The sequence below is a fragment of the Calidris pugnax genome, unplaced genomic scaffold (genome assembly GCF_001431845.1).
Source record: "Calidris pugnax isolate Ruff unplaced genomic scaffold, ASM143184v1 scaffold39, whole genome shotgun sequence".
Lineage (NCBI taxonomy): Eukaryota > Metazoa > Chordata > Aves > Charadriiformes > Scolopacidae > Calidris > Calidris pugnax.
The window spans coordinates 8,245,739-8,263,273 of record NW_015090828.1 but is presented as its reverse complement, the minus strand read 5'-3'; the positions used below and the strand labels follow the sequence as shown (position 1 = coordinate 8,263,273).

Below are 17,535 nucleotides of genomic sequence, written 5' to 3'. Positions count from 1 at the left end.
GTTTGGGCTGGACTGGCTGCTGTTTTACCTCAAACCAGGACAACCCCCATCACCTCACACCGCCCAAACACCGCCCCCCCCGGGTCCCTCAGACCCAAACCCCCCCCCAGGCCCCTCAGAGCTCCCTCGGCCCGCACAGCCCCAGCCCCACCTGGGCCTGTATGTAGAGGGAGACGCAGTCCGGGGAGAGGCGGTGTGGCTCCAGCAGCTGCGTGCAGCGCTGCAGGTGCTCCTCGCCGGCCGACAGCTCCTCGGTGTCGGTGTGGTTGACGCCCAGCTCGTACTCCAGCACGGCCCGCCGCACGGCCAGCAGCCGCGCCTCGTCGCCTTCCTCGGCGGCGCTCAGCAGCTGCTTGACCTCCTGCAGCAGGGCGCGGGCGCTGTATTTAGAGCGGTAGGGCTCGGTCTCCGGGTCCTTGCGGGACTCCACGGTAGACAGAGTGCGGGCGGTGCGGAACTTCTCGCACACCGCGGCCCAGCTGCTGCCACCCGCCGCCATCTTCCCTCCTCCCACGGCCGCCCCGCGTCACGCGCGCCGCCACCTGACGCGCCGCCAGCCAATCAGCGCCGCGCTACGGGGGGAAGGCCCCGCCCCCTTCCTCCCCCTCCCGCCGTCATGGCGACAGTCGCCGCCTCAGGCTCCCCGCTCCCGCCGTTACCGATCCTGAGTGTTTTTCCCCCAAAGCCGCTATGGCGGGGATTGAGAGCAAACTGCGCCAAGCGTTGAGGAAGAGCAGTCGGCGATAGGCAAGCGGGAGCAGCCCCCCGGCCACCGGAGCCCCTGGGACGGTTGCTGAGGGGCTTCCATCTCAAATTTTTCTGAGGAAATATTTTCCTTTTAGAACCAAAATTTTTTAATGCAAGGGCTGGCGAACAGGCAAGGAGTGGTAACTGTCCGTGTTTGTAACAGCATTGTTCCCCCCCAGCGCTGAGTTTGCAGTGACGCACGGGGAGGTGGGGCGTTGCATTCAACGGCGGGGAAAGGTGGTGGACAAGAAGGAAAATCTTCCAAAAAACCCCTGTCATTTCATCAGTCCTCAAAGACAGGCTGCTTTATCAAGGAATAAAGACAAAGAGGATCGTCTAACAGGCTTTTTTACTTTTTGATAAAAATGAGCTCAGTCCCGTATCTGTACCGACTGCTAATCTTGTGACTTGTTAAAATCATGTCCCCGGTTTCCGTTCTTAAACCAGCTGTTTCTCTTGAAGCTGCTGTCACTTTGCCTCCCGTTTCCAAACCTGGAGAACCCTCGTCCTGTCTCCTGTGGGTACTCTTCCAGCTCGGGCAATTCCTTTGCCACCGACAGTTGCCAGCGCCTGGTGTCCCTCCACTGCTCCTGGAACAAGACCAAGGTAACAAGGCTTTATGTGCCTGCAGGGGTGCCCGAGGAACCCAAAATCATTAAAAGCAACACTGAAAGCAAAGGCATTTCCAGACAAATCCCTCTTGGGGGGACAGATCCCTCCTGGGGGACAAATCACAGACCCGTGACAAAGGAAAAACAACCACAAAGGGACAAGAGGGAGTGAAGTCAACAGAGAAGTGGTGAACTCTCAGTTACTCTCAGAGGTCAAAACGCAGAGTAGCCAAAGAACATAGGATTTTGTTTAATAAAATCAGGTAATACATAAACTGAAATGAGATAGAGGCATGACAAGGTATTTTCTAATAACTGTGCTCTGCTCTAATGACTCTGTTATCTACGCAACATCCTTATTAAAACACAAACCTTACCCTCCCAAACCACCCTATTTTCTATCCTATACACAGCCATCACCAAATTTCAAATCACCAAGTTCCAAAGGCAATTCTGGCTACAAAAAACATACCTGTATGTTACTCAGTTCGTCAACAGGGATATCAAAGCACACTCCCTATAACAGCAAAAAAAAAAAAGAGAGGCATTAGCTTTCCAAAGATACATCCAAGAACACAGACACACACATTTAGACAGGCAGCAACTGCAACCACTCATACATGCTAAGTATAAAAACCAAAAATGGCAGAAAGCATGATCTTTTGGGGGAAGATTTTTGATAAACCAAAGGAAAAAAAAAAGCAGTTAAAACACGAAAACTCAAAATGCAGCTTCAAATGCTCTGTGCTGACAGCAGCACTGCCTGCAATCACCCTGTCACTTTAACAGCAAGACAGGCAACACCTGGAACTACAAGCTCTCCAAGAGCACACCTGCACAGGAGACAAGCATCAGACACGTCAGGAGTCAGGCTGACAGTCAGGTAAATGCTCAGGTCAGGCAGTCAGTCAGTGCCCTACTCTACAGCTGCCTTTGCAGCACAGTGGTGTACAGTGTTAGCATGAGTTTACAACGAATAAACAAAGTCACCAATTTCTGATGCTCTTTTTTTTTTTTTTTTAGGAGAGAATTCCTGCATTATCAACTTAGGAGCAATGTCTCCATTCACATAAGTGTCTTTTAAAACACTCAACTAGCTTCAATGTTTGGGGTTTTTTTAATAATGTATACATAAACAGCAGCTTCAGGTGGGCTCCTGATAGGTTACCACTTTCTGAGAAATGAGATTGAGTAGGAACAGAGTGAGGTATCAACACTTCTGTGCCGGTACTTCAGAACTCCTGTCTCAGTCACTGCAAAAACTGGCTGTACATGTACACACTCACACACCCTCCTTCCCCAGGGCTGGGCCATCTTACCATCTTCCCCTTGAGGAAACGCATCGCGGACACTTTGGCATCCACTTCCTCCCCGAGCTGCTCCTTCAGTCCTCGCCAGGCGTAGCTCATGGTTCGTATTTCTATTGAACACTTTAACACCATGGTCACAAAGCCCTTCAGGAAGCAATCGGAGAAAAACATTTACAAGACTAAACTTGGTTGGGCAGCCTGTAAACTCACTCACTAATGAACTATGCAATAACTTGCTGTTGTAGTATTGTAGTAATCTAGTATTTAATCCTAAGAAATCAGCCTCCCAAAAGCGAAGCAATAAAAGCTTCCTAAGCAGCCAAGGGCATCCATTTAACCTAGGATTGCCCATTGATATAAAGGCCAGTAGCACTTCTGTATTTTAGCCAGAAGCAGAGACACATTTATTCAATACATACAGAAAATTCCCATTAGAAAATGGGTAAAAATCCCCCAAACTGATACAAGCAGCACAGCACAGCCACATGCTATTTCCAAAATTGTGCTACCATGCAACAAACTGGCCCAAATTCTCCCTAAATGCATCAGAAAAAGGAAGGGCTGTACTTTTCTTCTGTCAAGATCTCTTTGAAATCAGGTAACCCTGCGCTAGACTTACTTGAAATATTACAGAAATGTAAAAGCTTCCTGGGAAGGGAAAACTGCAATAGCACAAACCAATCCATTAGCTTGTAAAATGTCTTTAGTTGAACTCTCTTAAAGCATCAAAGTCTTCTGTCACTTAGATGTCTGGAGAAATTCTTTTAACTCTGATTACAAGAAAATTTACTAGTATCAAGTTTCTCTGGTTTCCTGCAGGGTGTCAGTAAGAGCATGATTTCAGTTAAAGAACGAGCAACAAACCAGAAGCTGGTGATAAAAGCTGTTCAGAAACCCTACTGAAAAACCTGAGAAGAAGATGCTACACTTGGACTGGATGCAAGGAATTAATCTGAATTCTATTAAATTCCAGAATTCTATTCTACTCAAGGAATTCTATGATTTATCCATTCTTGTTAACAGAGGTATAACATTATTTACCGCAGTTGAGTTGAGTAAGGAGCGCTGCTGAATGTAAGATGCCCCAGAAATATGGGCTAGAGCTGCAGCCAGGGCAGCAACTGCCCCTTTTTCGTCTATGAGCTCTTGAGCAGATTTTCTGAAGTAGTCCACTGCAGAAGGAGGAATGGCCTCCAACAGCCTACAGGGTGACAACAAAAGTTTAAGAGATCAGCAAAGGCCAGCATGAAGTGCAGTCAGGTTTAGCACACAGACTTTAGACAGTTTTCAAGATTAACAAATTCTTCCTAAAAGCCTTGGCTATCATGCTCGTGCTTCACTACCACTCACTTAACACCTTCTGGATGCTGAATACCCTCCTTCTGTGTTCATTAACCCAAGCCCCTTGGAAGATGCCTTCAAAACTGAGGATGTACAATGTGGCGTGCTTGAAAGCATTGATAAAACCATCAAGAGAAGGCTCTAAAATATCAGCATTCTTAAGACTGTACCCAAGAATCCACAAGAGCGTTGCCAACAAACCCAAGAATCCCCTGTTTCTACTTCACAAGGAAGCAAACCACTACAATGCCACTGCTGGGCTGGGGCAAGGCATTTCTTGCACTCAGTGCAAGCTGATTAAATTGGTTATTTCTGGGAGAAAACAAGCTGGGAAACAGAACAGCTACTTCTCTAATGCTTTCTTTGGTACACCAGCACCTCCCACCATTTTTCAGTATGCAGTGAACCCAACACCATGCCCCTGATTTCCTTTACACTGGTCAAATCCTTGACAGAGATTATTACAATTAGCAATGTAGTTTCCACCAAAGGGGCAGCAAATGTAAACAGAGCTGCATGGAGTAAAAAACACAACCCTTGCAAATAAAACAATACAAAGAAACAGGACAGGGCTACAACACCCTCGCTACTGCAGAGTGACTCCTCATTATGCTAAGTATTGCTCTTTACAGACTGCTACTCTATCATCGGAGCAGACAAAATCAGTTTCCCCACATGACACACTCCCTGTTCTGCTATTGATTTCTGATGATATAAACAAAGGTTATTTTTTGTAAGAACTTGGAGAACATTATGTTCTATGAAAAAGTCTGTGTTTAAGCATATAGGGGTTTACTGATATTGTCTTATGAGAACAAGTCAGTGTCTACATGCAAACCAGCTGACTTCTACAACATGCTCACATACAGGTCTGATCCCTTAAAGCTCTGCCCTAACAGCACTGCTGTTGGTAAGATCTCTAGACATCCTTTAAGAACAGGCAAATAAACTTACTTTTTGGCATCATTACTCGAAGCTTTAATTACATCTGTAGCAGAGGGAACACCTATACGCTTAAATGTAATCCCCTGAAATCAAGGAAACAAATCACAGTTAAAGGTGTTTTCAGCGCTCTACAACTCAACCTGACCTAAGTCACATTACTGAGACCTCTAGACACTTATGGGTTAGAACATCAACACAGTCTTCACTTAATTTAAGTTACTTCTAAAGCTAGAATTAAGCTTTTCTTAAAGTTCCTGCCTTTGTTAATCTGGAGCTACTTTACACCAATTTACATGCAGATTGTAACGAAAGGCATGGTCTCCTTCATGTCTGCCTGCTGACAGCAATGGTACTGCCAACACAGGGAAGCTCCTGAGACATTGCAACAGGTTGGTACAAACCCCTTTACAAACACTTCCCAAATATATCGACATTTTTATGGGATACAAGTCCCATACTGGACTCATAAGCAGCCCATGGTTACAAAGTCTAAGAGAGGCAGAGTCTTTTTAGAAGCTGAATCATTTCATTAAGCAGAGGTCTGAGGTACAACTCACCGCCTTGTGCTCAACTTGTTTCAGAAGATCTTCTTCTCTTCTCTGAAATAAACAAATGCAGATCCCAGTCCGGCCAGCTCGACCCGTACGTCCAGAACGATGGATGTAGGAATCAACATCCTTCAGAAATTCAGATTAATGTGAGAAAACCTTAAACTGCTGACATTTATACATTGTAGGAGAGAGAAAATGCAAGCTAATTCTAATTCAGAAACCTAAGGAGTGATACGTTATGTTTGTATACCCAAACTTGTAACCACACACAAACCACTCGTGTTTTTTGAAACAAAAAGCTCCACTGGAGTTTCAAAAGAAGAAAAGGGCAGCACAGGAGTATTTTAGAATTGTTATGAAACTCAACAACGTTCAGAAGGGATTCAGAAATGCTACAAACTGTCATAAAGTCATAAACTATCTTAGTGACTTTCCAGAGTAACCAAAACCCATCACTTTTACTTTAATCAAAGCTCAAAATGTAAGAGCTTAACTAGGAAATTCTAGGCCTGCATTTACAAAAAGTCCACTACATTTGTGAATCAGAACATAATTCTGGTAAAACAGAGAAATAACCCACTGTTCTGTCACCAAAAAAAAAAAAAATAAAATAAAAAAAAATTACAACTTTAATTTCCCCCATTGACTTACTTTTGGTGGTGAACACTGTATAACAAGGTCAACCTCAGGAATATCCAAACCACGGGCAGCTACATTTGTTGCAATCAGAACTTCAAATACACCATTTCTAAAGCCTTTTAACGTAATTTCTCTCTGTTTCTGTGGAATGTCACCATGCAACGACTGGGCATCCTGTCAGTGAAAGAAACCATTAATGTGTCATTTAACAGGGGAGTCCAGGCTGCAGTATCTAAAGATATTTAATAACAAAGCCCAAAATAGTTTGCAAAGCAATGGAAAGTAATTACACAGCTGATACCAAAGGAATATAAAGCATCCTACTTTGTGGTTTGATCCTTCTCTGGGACACTAATACTCATGAGCAGTAGTTTTACTGTAATTTGTTGTTATTTGTACCATACTAACAACAAGCTGTACAATTTGCTGTCTGCCACACCAAAAGGGCCCACCTTCAGCTTTGACTTCCACTGGAGCAAATAGAAGCAACTTTACTTAAGCATTGCTTTGTCAAGAGCTAACAAGAAACTGCTCCCTTCCCTGGGAAGCTATCCTAAAACCCACAGAAGCTGAAGGGAGGTTTTCAGGGAATTTCCAAACCCTACAGGTGATCTGAACACTTTTCATGGGACAAGTAACAGATCAAATGTTTGACAAGGAGAAAGGGGAGTCACAAGCTCAAACAAGTAACATGCAAGAGTTGGAGATACAAGCATAAGAGAAAAACGTGTCACACAGCTACACAAAAACAAAGTCATTGGATTTACTGTGAAAGCAGCAGGGTCAACAGACAAAAATTGTTGCTGTGAGATTTTAATGTGGATGGTACATGACTTCTCAATTACTGAGCAAACCATGTATTCCCACTACCACTCTTTCTTCATAAATTAGTATTTGATATCAAACAGGGTCTTCTCAGAAAAAAAACCCCAGAATCTTTCCCCACACTCAAGAAACTGCCAATAATTCAAGCAAGCATAGCAAGCCTGCTCAATATATCACTTGAGTTCTGAACAAACTATTAAGTGACCTTCCAAGGGCAACAAGACATTCCATTCTACCATATTCACTGGATTTTCCTGGATATGGACTGTTCAAAGAATAAATGCTACTAAGAGATGGGAATCCCACAAGCACACTAACATGAGATGGAATATGCACTACGCCAGCTCTTGTTTATTACCATTATTACTATCTCCTGCCACCATTACTAACTTCTGCAGGTTATTTCAGTGTAAGCTGCATATTTTCCATTGATCCTGTCCTGCATGATTTTTCAGCTAAAGGACTAAATCCGTAATCACAGCTAAGAAGATATTTCTACTGCAAAGCTCTACTTTTAGAAACAGCCTTCATGAGTCTTAAAACCACCCACAGAAACAACTTCACCCACACAGTTGCAACCTCCCATTTATTTCAGGGCATTCCACCTCTGAATATCCACCACCTCCGCTCTCCACTCAGCCCCCAGTACCTGTTTGAGAGAAGCATTCATAGCCAGTTCATTCGCTTCCTTCTTGGTCTCACAGAAGACAATGGTCCTCCCGTGGCTGCCACTGTAGACTTGAATGATATCCCCAAGAACTCCTGCTCTCTGAGACGAGCGACACTGTATGGCCAAGTGCTGTTTGGGAAAGAAACACGATAAGCACCTATGTTAAATCTAACTCACACACAGGACAGAAAAAACAAACACAGAAATAATTTATTATTTCTTTTCAGCTTGCAAATTACTGTCCCTGTATGAAATCTTTGCTTAAAAAAATCTGTGTGTCAATCACATGAAAACACATTTCACCCCCCAATTCGTGAAGTCAACACAGAACCCACTTCATCCAGGCGACAGGCTCTCAGGACCTGCCCTGCCCTGCAGAATAATCACTCACTTCCACAGTCGTGGCAGTCCTTTGGGTCTTCTTTCCAATCAGGTCAATCTGTTCATATTCATCTTTCATGTATTTTTTTGCTACGTCATACACCCATCGTGGACAAGTTGCAGAAAAGAGCAGCGTCTGGGGGTTGTTCTCAGAACCTGGAAGGAAAAGCCACCAATTTCAGTCATCACAACAGGCTCTAAAACTTGAGAACTGATAAAAAAAGCAACAGAGTTGTTCTTAAATCGAAATTGAGAGGTTTGTATGTGCAGTTAAATCGGCTACAAGAAGAAAACTTAGAAGCAATTAAAACATTTTTAATACCAAAGGCAAAATGACAGTCATTTTAACTGGACCAAACCTTCATCCTGACTAAGAAAAAATGCAAGACGCATTTCTAGATCAGTTGCTAAAAATGGTTTAGACTGTGCCTGAAGTCCTCCCACAGACCTGAAAGAACTCGTCTCAGTCCCTCCTCACTTGGTATTCCAATACTAACTAGCTGTGAACAGTACAGCTAAGAACAGCTTAACAAACAGTATCTTGAAGAAGTTAAACCTACCTTCGTAGCTCGGCAGGATGAGATATTAAGAAACACACATTGCAAAAGAACACTTATTATTCCCTACAATTTGTTTTCAGTAATCAAGAAAACTTTTAAGATTGAATAACTATGACAACTCTTCCAAAATTTATACAGATCTCCTTTTTTAAAAAGATTAACTGTACTTTTTGGCTGTCAGGACAAAGACCTGTGCAGAAATGTGGAGAATGTAACAGTCAAGTAAAAATGTCAGTGGCTGTACTGGGTCAAACCTGAGATCCACGAAGCTCATGTACTCTCTCCAACAGTAGTCAAGTGTAGTTAACAAAGATGTGAACAAACTCTGCCAGCAACCAGCTTTTTGTGTCTTCCAGGGCCAGAAGTAATGACCTTACTTCTAGTAATCTTTGATACTTCTACTTCCAGTAATTCACCAAGTCACTTTTCAGAACTTTCGGCATTAGCACAACGTGGCAAGAAATTTCACATTATTAAAATAACCTCCTCCTGCTCCATACCTGCTACGTGCTGAATGCCCACTACATCAGAAAAGACCAAATATTCCCCAGTTGTCAACTTCGTGTGATGATGAATGTACATACACACCCTAATCCTAACCCTATCCTCACTCACCTCTCTCAGGATGAAGAACATTAGGGCTTAGGGAGTTGGTTGTTGCTTTTTTGCCTTTTTTTACCCCCACTTCTTGCAGAGATACCATTCCAGCCTTTCAGCCATCTGTCACCTTGCTTTGAACCTTTGCCAATTTTACCTTACCCTGTCTTCTGAGGTCTAATATTCAACTTGGGGGTGTACAAGCAGTTTTCAAAGTACCATAATTGTGTTTCTGCATTGTCTTCTATTCCTTTCCCGATAGCATGGGGGTGTACAAGCAGTTTTCAAAGTACCAATAATTGTGTTTCTGCATTGTCTTCCATTCCTTTCCCGATACCGGAATTTACCTTTTTTATAAGCAAATCCTAAGATTTCTTCCACTTGATCAGCAAAGCCCATGTCTAACATGTGATCAACTTCATCCAAAACAACATGCTTCACGCTGGAAAGTTCCAGCTTGCTATTCTGAATGTGGTCTTTGATCCGTCCAGGTGTTCCCACTAGAATATCAATGCCACTTTTAAGGAGATCAACTGGAAGAAAAGACAGAAAAACAAGGACAGTGTCAGAACGCTAAGAGACAACAAGGTAAAAAGTTACCGGTACACAGCAACACTTCTATTTTTAAAACCAAAAAGCTTCTGCCCTTCACTTTAATCTCTGGATAAAGCACCACATTCAGCCTGGGTAACAAAAAGTAAGCTTAATGGCAGCTCAAGTGGCCCCATCAGGAATATCAGCAAAACCACAAGCAAAGTTGCAGTAAGAAACACCAATTTCCAAGCAGCAATCAGCTGGCGTTAGAAACCTCCAGAGCTTTATTACAGAAAAACACTTTAGTTTTTCAGCTAAATTCTTTCTCACAGGTACCTCTGGAGACAGACAGAGCCTCACACACATACACAGTTCTCTTTCCTTGCACGGTCATCTAGTCCCAGTGTACGTCCACCCAAAAACCCACACAAACACACAATAAAGAAAAAACTAAAAGGACCAGTCACTTTGCAGACCTACACCTGTTCTTTTAAAGAAAGGTTTATTGGAACTAAAATAATTCAACCCAGGCCGTGTGCTTCCTTTAAAAGCAATGTCATGGTTCCTGACTGAAGTGAAACACTGAAGGAGAAAAAAAACCAGTTTTATTCATGGAATGCATCTGGAGAAAGTCAGCTCCAGTCCAGTCGTAATTCTTTAGTGTTTACTTACGTTGCTCTTTATATGGAGTTCCTCCATAAAAACAAGCCACTGACAGTTTTCTGGTGAGATTCTTGAAGTCTTTGGCTACCTGAGTGGCCAGTTCCCTGGTTGGAACAAGAACCAGCACCTGGAGGGAGTGAAAACAGACAAAAATGCAGCTGTGCTTGGGAGAGGGTGCTAGGAGATAAGGGTTTACTTCACATCAAACAGCTTGTACTCCCATTCTTATTCAATGCTTTCTGCAGAGGTGCCCACAGCTCCCCACCATCCCAGCAATATTTCCTGCCACCTGGAGCCTGCACAATACAGCCTCACAGCCACCAAGAGGAAACAAGCCAAAGCATTACAAGATAACCACAACAGCAATATTTTTCTTCTTAAGTTAATGCCAGATAAAATAGACATTTCGGTAACATCACCACAGACAATGAAGGTGCAGATCAGAATTAAAGGATAGGAACAGTCGCTAACCAATTTGGAGTAATAAGATTTTTTATGACCTTATTACTACTACATGATGCACTTTAGCCATATACCCTCCTTCTCCACCTTCCTCCAGTACCTATATTTCTCCCCCTCCATTTTCTTTAAGAAGGAAACAATAAAACACAGAGCTGAATTCTTCTACAGAAATCTTTCGGACAATAAGGTTTTAAAATTTACATCACCTTTAAAGCTAATAAAACAGAAGGATGAAGTAGGCAACAAATGTGCAGACTGTAACAGTTTTTCAGTCTAATGATAAATACATACACTTGATTTGTGTGGGAATATGATATCTGATCACAGATATTTGGTCACCAATTCCATCTCATGCTTAAGTAGGAATGGAAACACTGCTTGCATCCATTAAGTTGAGTCTCTGGACATCGGGGCGGGGGAAGGAAACCTAAAAGCCTTCCAGTTATTATCATGGAGTAGTGAGAAAAACCTCAAAGAACAGAGACAGAGCTGATTCAACCACTGCCCGAGAAGAGGCAGAGGATTCCACCCCAAAGCCACACACTAGCTTCCTAAGGATAGCACTCTGGAAGGCCATTAGCTACTGCTGCAGTGCCCTGACTATTCTCCCAAAGCCACTCAAAAGGAACCCTGAACATGAAACATGTCATCACGGTGACGCCACAGAATCTCTATCACACTCTAGCTCCTGATCTGAGGAAAGCGTTCAGCATTACTAACACCAGTAAAGCAAAAAGAAGTCCCAAACAGAAGTCCCCAAAGCAATTATAAAATCACTTCCAAAATCTGCCGTATCCTAAAGGTTTGGTGTTAACCCTTAAGTGGTAAGTTACCTTTGGGGCACGGCCTCTTCTCCCATCTTGCGAGACGCTCTGAAGTTTCTCAATCAGTGGAAGAACAAAAGAAAAGGTTTTCCCAGTTCCTGTTCGAGCTTGAGCGATCAGATCTTTGCCATCATATATGGGTTGAAAAGTCTTCACTTGCACAGGGAACAGGTATTTTACACCTCGAGCTGGAAGATAATCCAAAGAGGTTTCATTAAAAGGTGCCGATTCTACTGCAAGCTGAACAATTAGAAGCCCTCATATATAACATATGGCACATCATGTCAAATCCTGTACACAACAAGAGATGCAAATTAGAAGAGAGCCACACATCTTTGTTTTTATTCCAACCCTAGATCAAAAGATATTCCCCTCCCAACCACAGCTGAGTGTCAATAATGAAACAGAGCCCTCTTTGTGATGTTTGGTATAAATAATCCAAAGAGGTTTCATTAAAAGGTGCCAATTCTACTGCAAGCTGAATAATTAGAAGCCCTCATAGATAACATAGGTCACATCATATCAAATCCTGTACACAATAAGAGATGCAAATTAGAAGAAAGCCACACGTCTTTGTTTTTATTCCAACCCTAGATCAAAAGATATTCCCCTCCCAACCACAGCTGAGTGTCAACAATGAAACAGAGCCCTCTTTGTGATGTTTGGTATAAGACAACAGGTGAGGAAGAGAAAAACAAAATACAAAACTCAACGTGTTTTTTCTGATACAGCCCTGTTCAAAAAACTCAACGTGTTTTTTCTGATACAGCCCAAGATTTTGTAGTAGCTTGGTTTTGAAGGTGGAGAGGATGTTGTAAGTGTTTGTTTCAAAACATTCTAAAACTTCAGAGAGATTCTGCACAGTGCAAGTGAAACAATCCATCCAAGAGAAATTTCCGAGCAAGGAAAACATAACGGAACAAGGAGAATTTTGTCTGAGGAACAAGAACTGCACAGCTTCCCAATGCAGAAGACAAGAACTCCACAGCATTTACCTCTTCAACAAAACTAAACAAGAAGAGATATGAAAATGGCAGCAAAAGTATGGAATATTCATAGGCAATCTGTTCACAGGAGCCAAATAGTCTTCATACACAAAACACCACTACACTTATTTAAGATGTGATATGTAGACAGCAGCTACAGGAATTGAAGATACGGAGCCAAATAGTCTTCATACACAAAACACCACTACACTTATTTAAGATGTGATATTGTAGATAGCAGATACAGGAAGTGAAGATATATAGTAAGTAGAATGATGCTGATGAGAAGAGAAACCCTGTCTCTAGAATGCAAACCTAGGAATAATCATGCCATAGAAGAGTAAACTCACTGTAAGGCACCTGAAATTGAACAAAACAGAAACTTTGCTCCTACTAACAACAGCAGATTCTTTGAATCTACAGTGACAGCTCGTGTACACAGACTTACCTCACAATAAACATAAGACAATTTAGGACAATTTACCCTTGGCTTCTGTCCCTGGTTATACAGGTAACAGAGTGCAATTCTGGACAAACATTTACAGAGATTTCTTTTACCACATTCACTAACCATTGAGAAGGTTGATGGTGCTTTGGGAGAGAGGAAAATTGGAGAAGGCGCCTTCTTTTTCTTCTTCTGTCAGCTCCTGAGAGGATAAAAGAAAAAAAAGCCTTATAAACCCAAAAAGATGAGCAAATAACATACCCTCCATAGGCACACACGAAAAGCTGAGCATTTGCTTTACCACCGTGGTTTTACCAGATACTTCCTTTCTGTTTAAAGAAAAATAAAACCCTTGTGGATTGAGATATTTCACAAACAAAATCGTCATCTCAGCATAAAGCAGGAAACTTGAACCCAATAGAGTGCAATTCTGGACAAACATTTACAGAGATTTCTTTTACCACATTCACTAACCATTGAGAAGGTTGATGGTGCTTTGGGAGAGAGGAAAATTGGAGAAGGCGCCTTCTTTTTCTTCTTCTGTCAGCTCCTGAGAGGATAAAAGAAAAAAAAGCCTTATAAACCCAAAAAGATGAGCAAATAACATACCCTCCATAGGCACACACGAAAAGCTGAGCATTTGCTTTACCACCGTGGTTTTACCAGATACTTCCTTTCTGTTTAAAGAAAAATAAAACCCTTGTGGATTGAGATATTTCACAAACAAAATCGTCATCTCAGCATAAAGCAGGAAACTTGAACCCAGCCACCCTGTAGTAGAAGACAAGACACACCGACACAGGCTACACCACTCTGTGTGACAGAATTCCTAGCAGCAAATCCTGGTTTTACCACGGATTTAAAACTCCCTGCCAAAGGTCCTCCTGCTCTTGTTCCCTGCAACAACTCATTCAAAAACACAGCTACTGCTATCCCATCCCTAATTCAGGTACACCTGCACCACCTTCTCAGACTCGTAGCAAACAAGAGGGAACAACCACATCATGCACATGTGCTTGGCACATCAGGAAAGGGTTTTTAACTGCTTGTTAAAAAACCTCAACTGGAGTCCACGGAACAACCACATCATGCACATGTGCTTGGCGTATCAGGAAAAGGTTTTTAACTGCTTGTTAAAAATCTCAACTGAAGTCCTTTGAAATCAGTAGAAAACTGTTTTTCACAGCAAAACATATTTAGTGTGACGATTCACTGTGTGAAGCTAGAATTTTCCTCTAAATCACAGCTACCATGCAAACACCTTCTTAACTTGGCACACCAGTGGGTTATTTTGTTAAAACTTACAATTTAGCTTCTACTTCAAAGATCCAAGAGACGACATCATTACACCCAACGTCCAGAAAGCACTCTCTTGGCTCACATTCCCATCTTAAACACAAGAGAGAAAACTACCCACAGGAGGCCCTATGCAGGGGAGGGGAAGCTGCAGGACCCTCTCACACCCGTGTGCGAGGCCAAGGGTAAAATCTGAGCAGCGACAACTCCAGAGCGGGAGTTAATGAGGATAACCATGACCTTCCCTTACAGGACACGCTGCCAAATACTTCTTCAAAGGTCCTGCCAGCAGAGAAAGCGCCGTCGCAGCACAAAGCGGTGCACACCTCTGGGATGGCGACTGCCTTCCCAGGGAAGGAACACGAGAAACCCTCGTGCTGTGTGGCACAGAACAAGTCGCTACATGAAGACGAACTACGGTGTGGAAACCCCTTTCTGCGTTTGCCAGGAGAGGGAAAGCAGGGCAAGGAGAGATGGCTGCCACGTGTCAGTGCATGTGCTGCAGCTCAGGCAGAAGCAGGCGTGATGCCAGGCACCCCCGGGTGCCAAAAATCTACGAGGAACAGGGGGAAACGCTGCCCAGGACATCAGCCACCTAATGCTCCCACAACCCTCTCATGCCAAGCCGCCACACAGCATGCTATTAAGCCCACTCGTCACCAGCAGAACTTTAATTAAGCAAGATGAGTGCTTGGCGGGCAGGGTGTCAGTACCTCCTCGTCGCTGTCCTGCTCTGTGGTGGCTGTGTCACCAGACAGGGTCTGTGCTGAGGGGGATGCCAGGCCGTTGCTTGCAGCAGAGGAAGGTTTCACCGTGAGCTCAGAGACATCGCTCTCTCCGGCCAGACCGTTGCTCTTCTCCTTGATTCTTTTTGTCTTCTTGGGCAGGGGGGGCCCACAAAACACCACTACACTTATTTAAGATGTGATATGTAGACAGCAGCTACAGGAATTGAAGATACATAGTAAGTAGAATGATGCTGATGAGAAGAGAAACCCTGTCTCTAGAACGCAAACCTAGGAATAATCATGCCATAGAATAGTAAACTCACTTTAAGGCACCTGAAATTGAACAAAACAGAAACTTTGCTCCTACTAACAACAGCAGATTCTTTGAATCTACAGTGACAGCTCGTGTACACAGACTTACCTCACAATAAACATAAGACAATTTAGGACAATTTACCCTTGGCTTCTGTCCCTGGTTATACAGGTAACAGAGTGCAATTCTGGACAAACATTTACAGAGATTTCTTTTACCACATTCACTAACCATTGAGAAGGTTGATGGTGCTTTGGGAGAGAGGAAAATTGGAGAAGGCGCCTTCTTTTTCTTCTTCTGTCAGCTCCTGAGAGGATAAAAGAAAAAAAAACCTTATAAACCCAAAAAGATGAGCAAATAACATACCCTCCATAGGCACACAAGAAAAGCTGTGCATTTGCTTTACCACCGTGGTTTTACCAGCTACTTCCTTTCTGTTTAAAGAAAAATAAAACCCTTGTGGATTGAGATATTTCACAAACAAAATCGTCATCTCAGCATAAAGCAGGAAACTTGAACCCAGCCACCCTGTAGTAGAAGACAAGACACACCGACACAGGCTACACCACTCTGTGTGACAGAATTCCTAGCAGCAAATCCTGGTTTTACCACGGATTTAAAACTCCCTGCCAAAGGTCCTCCTGCTCTTGTTCCCTGCAACAACTCATTCAAAAACACAGCTACTGCTATCCCATCCCTAATTCAGGTACACCTGCACCACCTTCTCAGACTCGTAGCAAACAAAAGGGAACAACCACATCATGCACATGTGCTTGGCGTATCAGGAAAAGGTTTTTAACTGCTTGTTAAAAATCTCAACTGAAGTCCTTTGAAATCAGTAGAAAACTGTTTTTCACAGCAAAACATATTTAGTGTGACGATTCACTGTGTGAAGCTAGAATTTTCCTCTAAATCACAGCTACCATGCAAACACCTTCTTAACTTGGCACACCAGTGGGTTATTTTGTTAAAACTTACAATTTAGCTTCTACTTCAAAGATCCAAGAGACGACATCATTACACCCAACGTCCAGAAAGCACTCTCTTGGCTCACATTCCCATCTTAAACACAAGAGAGAAAACTACCCACAGGAGGCCCTATGCAGGGGAGGGGAAGCTGCAGGACCCTCTCACACCCGTGTGCGAGGCCAAGGGTAAAACCTGAGCAGGGACAACTCCAGAAGCGGGAGTCAATGAGGATAACCATGACCTTCCCTTACAGGACACCCTGCCAAATACCTCTTCAAAGGTCCTGCCAGCAGAGAAAGCGCCGTCGCAGCACAAAGCGGTGCACGCCTCTGGGATGGCGACTGCCTTCCCAGGGAAGGAACACGAGAAACCCTCGTGCTGTGTGGCACAGAACAAGTCGCTACATGAAGACGAACTACGGTGTGGAAACCCCTTTCTGCGTTTGCCAGGAGAGGGAAAGCAGGGCAAGGAGAGATGGCTGCCACGTGTCAGTGCATGTGCTGCAGCTCAGGCAGAAGCAGGCGTGACGCCAGGCACCCCCGGGTGCCAAAAATCTACCAGGAACAGGGGGAAACGCTGCCCAGGACATCAGCCACCTAATGCTCCCACAACCCTCTCATGCCAAGCCGCCACACAGCATGCTATTAAGCCCACTCGTCACCAGCAGAACTTTAATTAAGCAAGATGAGTGCTTGGCGGGCAGGGTGTCAGTACCTCCTCGTCGCTGTCCTGCTCTGTGGTGGCTGTGTCACCAGACAGGGTCTGTGCTGAGGGGGATGCCAGGCCGTTGCTTGCAGCAGAGGAAGGTTTCACCGTGAGCTCAGAGACATCGCTCTCTCCGGCCAGACCGTTGCTCTTCTCCTTGATTCTTTTTGTCTTCTTGGGCAGGGGGGGCCCAGCGTCGCCATCACCCGCCCCGCTCTCCTCAGGCTGGGCCTGCTCACCCTCGGCCTTCCCGCGCCGCTTCCCCTTCCCCCGCCGCTTCGCCGCCTTCTCCTGGCTCTCCTCCTGCCGCGGGAAAGCGGGCGTTACACCGAGGAACTGCCTAAGCGACTTGAAGGCCCTAAACCCCGCGGCCGAGACCGACACACCACCACCACCCCCCCCCCCCACCCGCCCCGGCCCCCCCCCAGCCGCC

The 17,535-nt window shown here is 44.1% G+C and overlaps 1 protein-coding gene across 1 annotated transcript; it reads right to left on the bottom strand.

The window, feature by feature from the left end:
- Positions 1-1,078: 1,078 nt before the first annotated feature.
- Positions 1,079-17,507, bottom strand: LOC106887164 (nucleolar RNA helicase 2-like). The gene is made up of 14 exons (XM_014940591.1): positions 17,112-17,507; positions 13,218-13,293; positions 11,670-11,848; positions 10,384-10,501; positions 9,525-9,710; positions 8,031-8,176; positions 7,619-7,768; positions 6,157-6,318; positions 5,512-5,631; positions 4,964-5,037; positions 3,710-3,869; positions 2,678-2,812; positions 1,831-1,875; positions 1,079-1,337 (listed from the first exon to the last, which is right to left on the bottom strand). Exons 5-14 carry the CDS (start codon positions 9,583-9,585, stop codon positions 1,143-1,145), a joined length of 1,248 nt encoding a protein of 415 aa, XP_014796077.1. The 5' UTR covers positions 9,586-9,710; positions 10,384-10,501; positions 11,670-11,848; positions 13,218-13,293; positions 17,112-17,507; the 3' UTR covers positions 1,079-1,142.
- Positions 17,508-17,535: the final 28 nt, after the last annotated feature.

Excerpts from the sequence above, each read along its gene's own strand:
- LOC106887164 (XM_014940591.1), bottom strand. The coding sequence starts at position 9,585 with ATGTTAGACATGGGCTTTGCTGATCAAGTGGAAGAAATCTTAGGATTT. Across the intron at positions 7,769-8,030 it reads GGACTGCCACGACTGTGGAA|CACTTGGCCATACAGTGTCG; the intron begins GTGAGTGATTAT and ends TTTCCCAAACAG. Across the intron at positions 1,876-2,677 it reads GTTTCCTCAAGGGGAAGATG|GGAGTGTGCTTTGATATCCC; the intron begins GTAAGATGGCCC and ends TTGCTGTTATAG.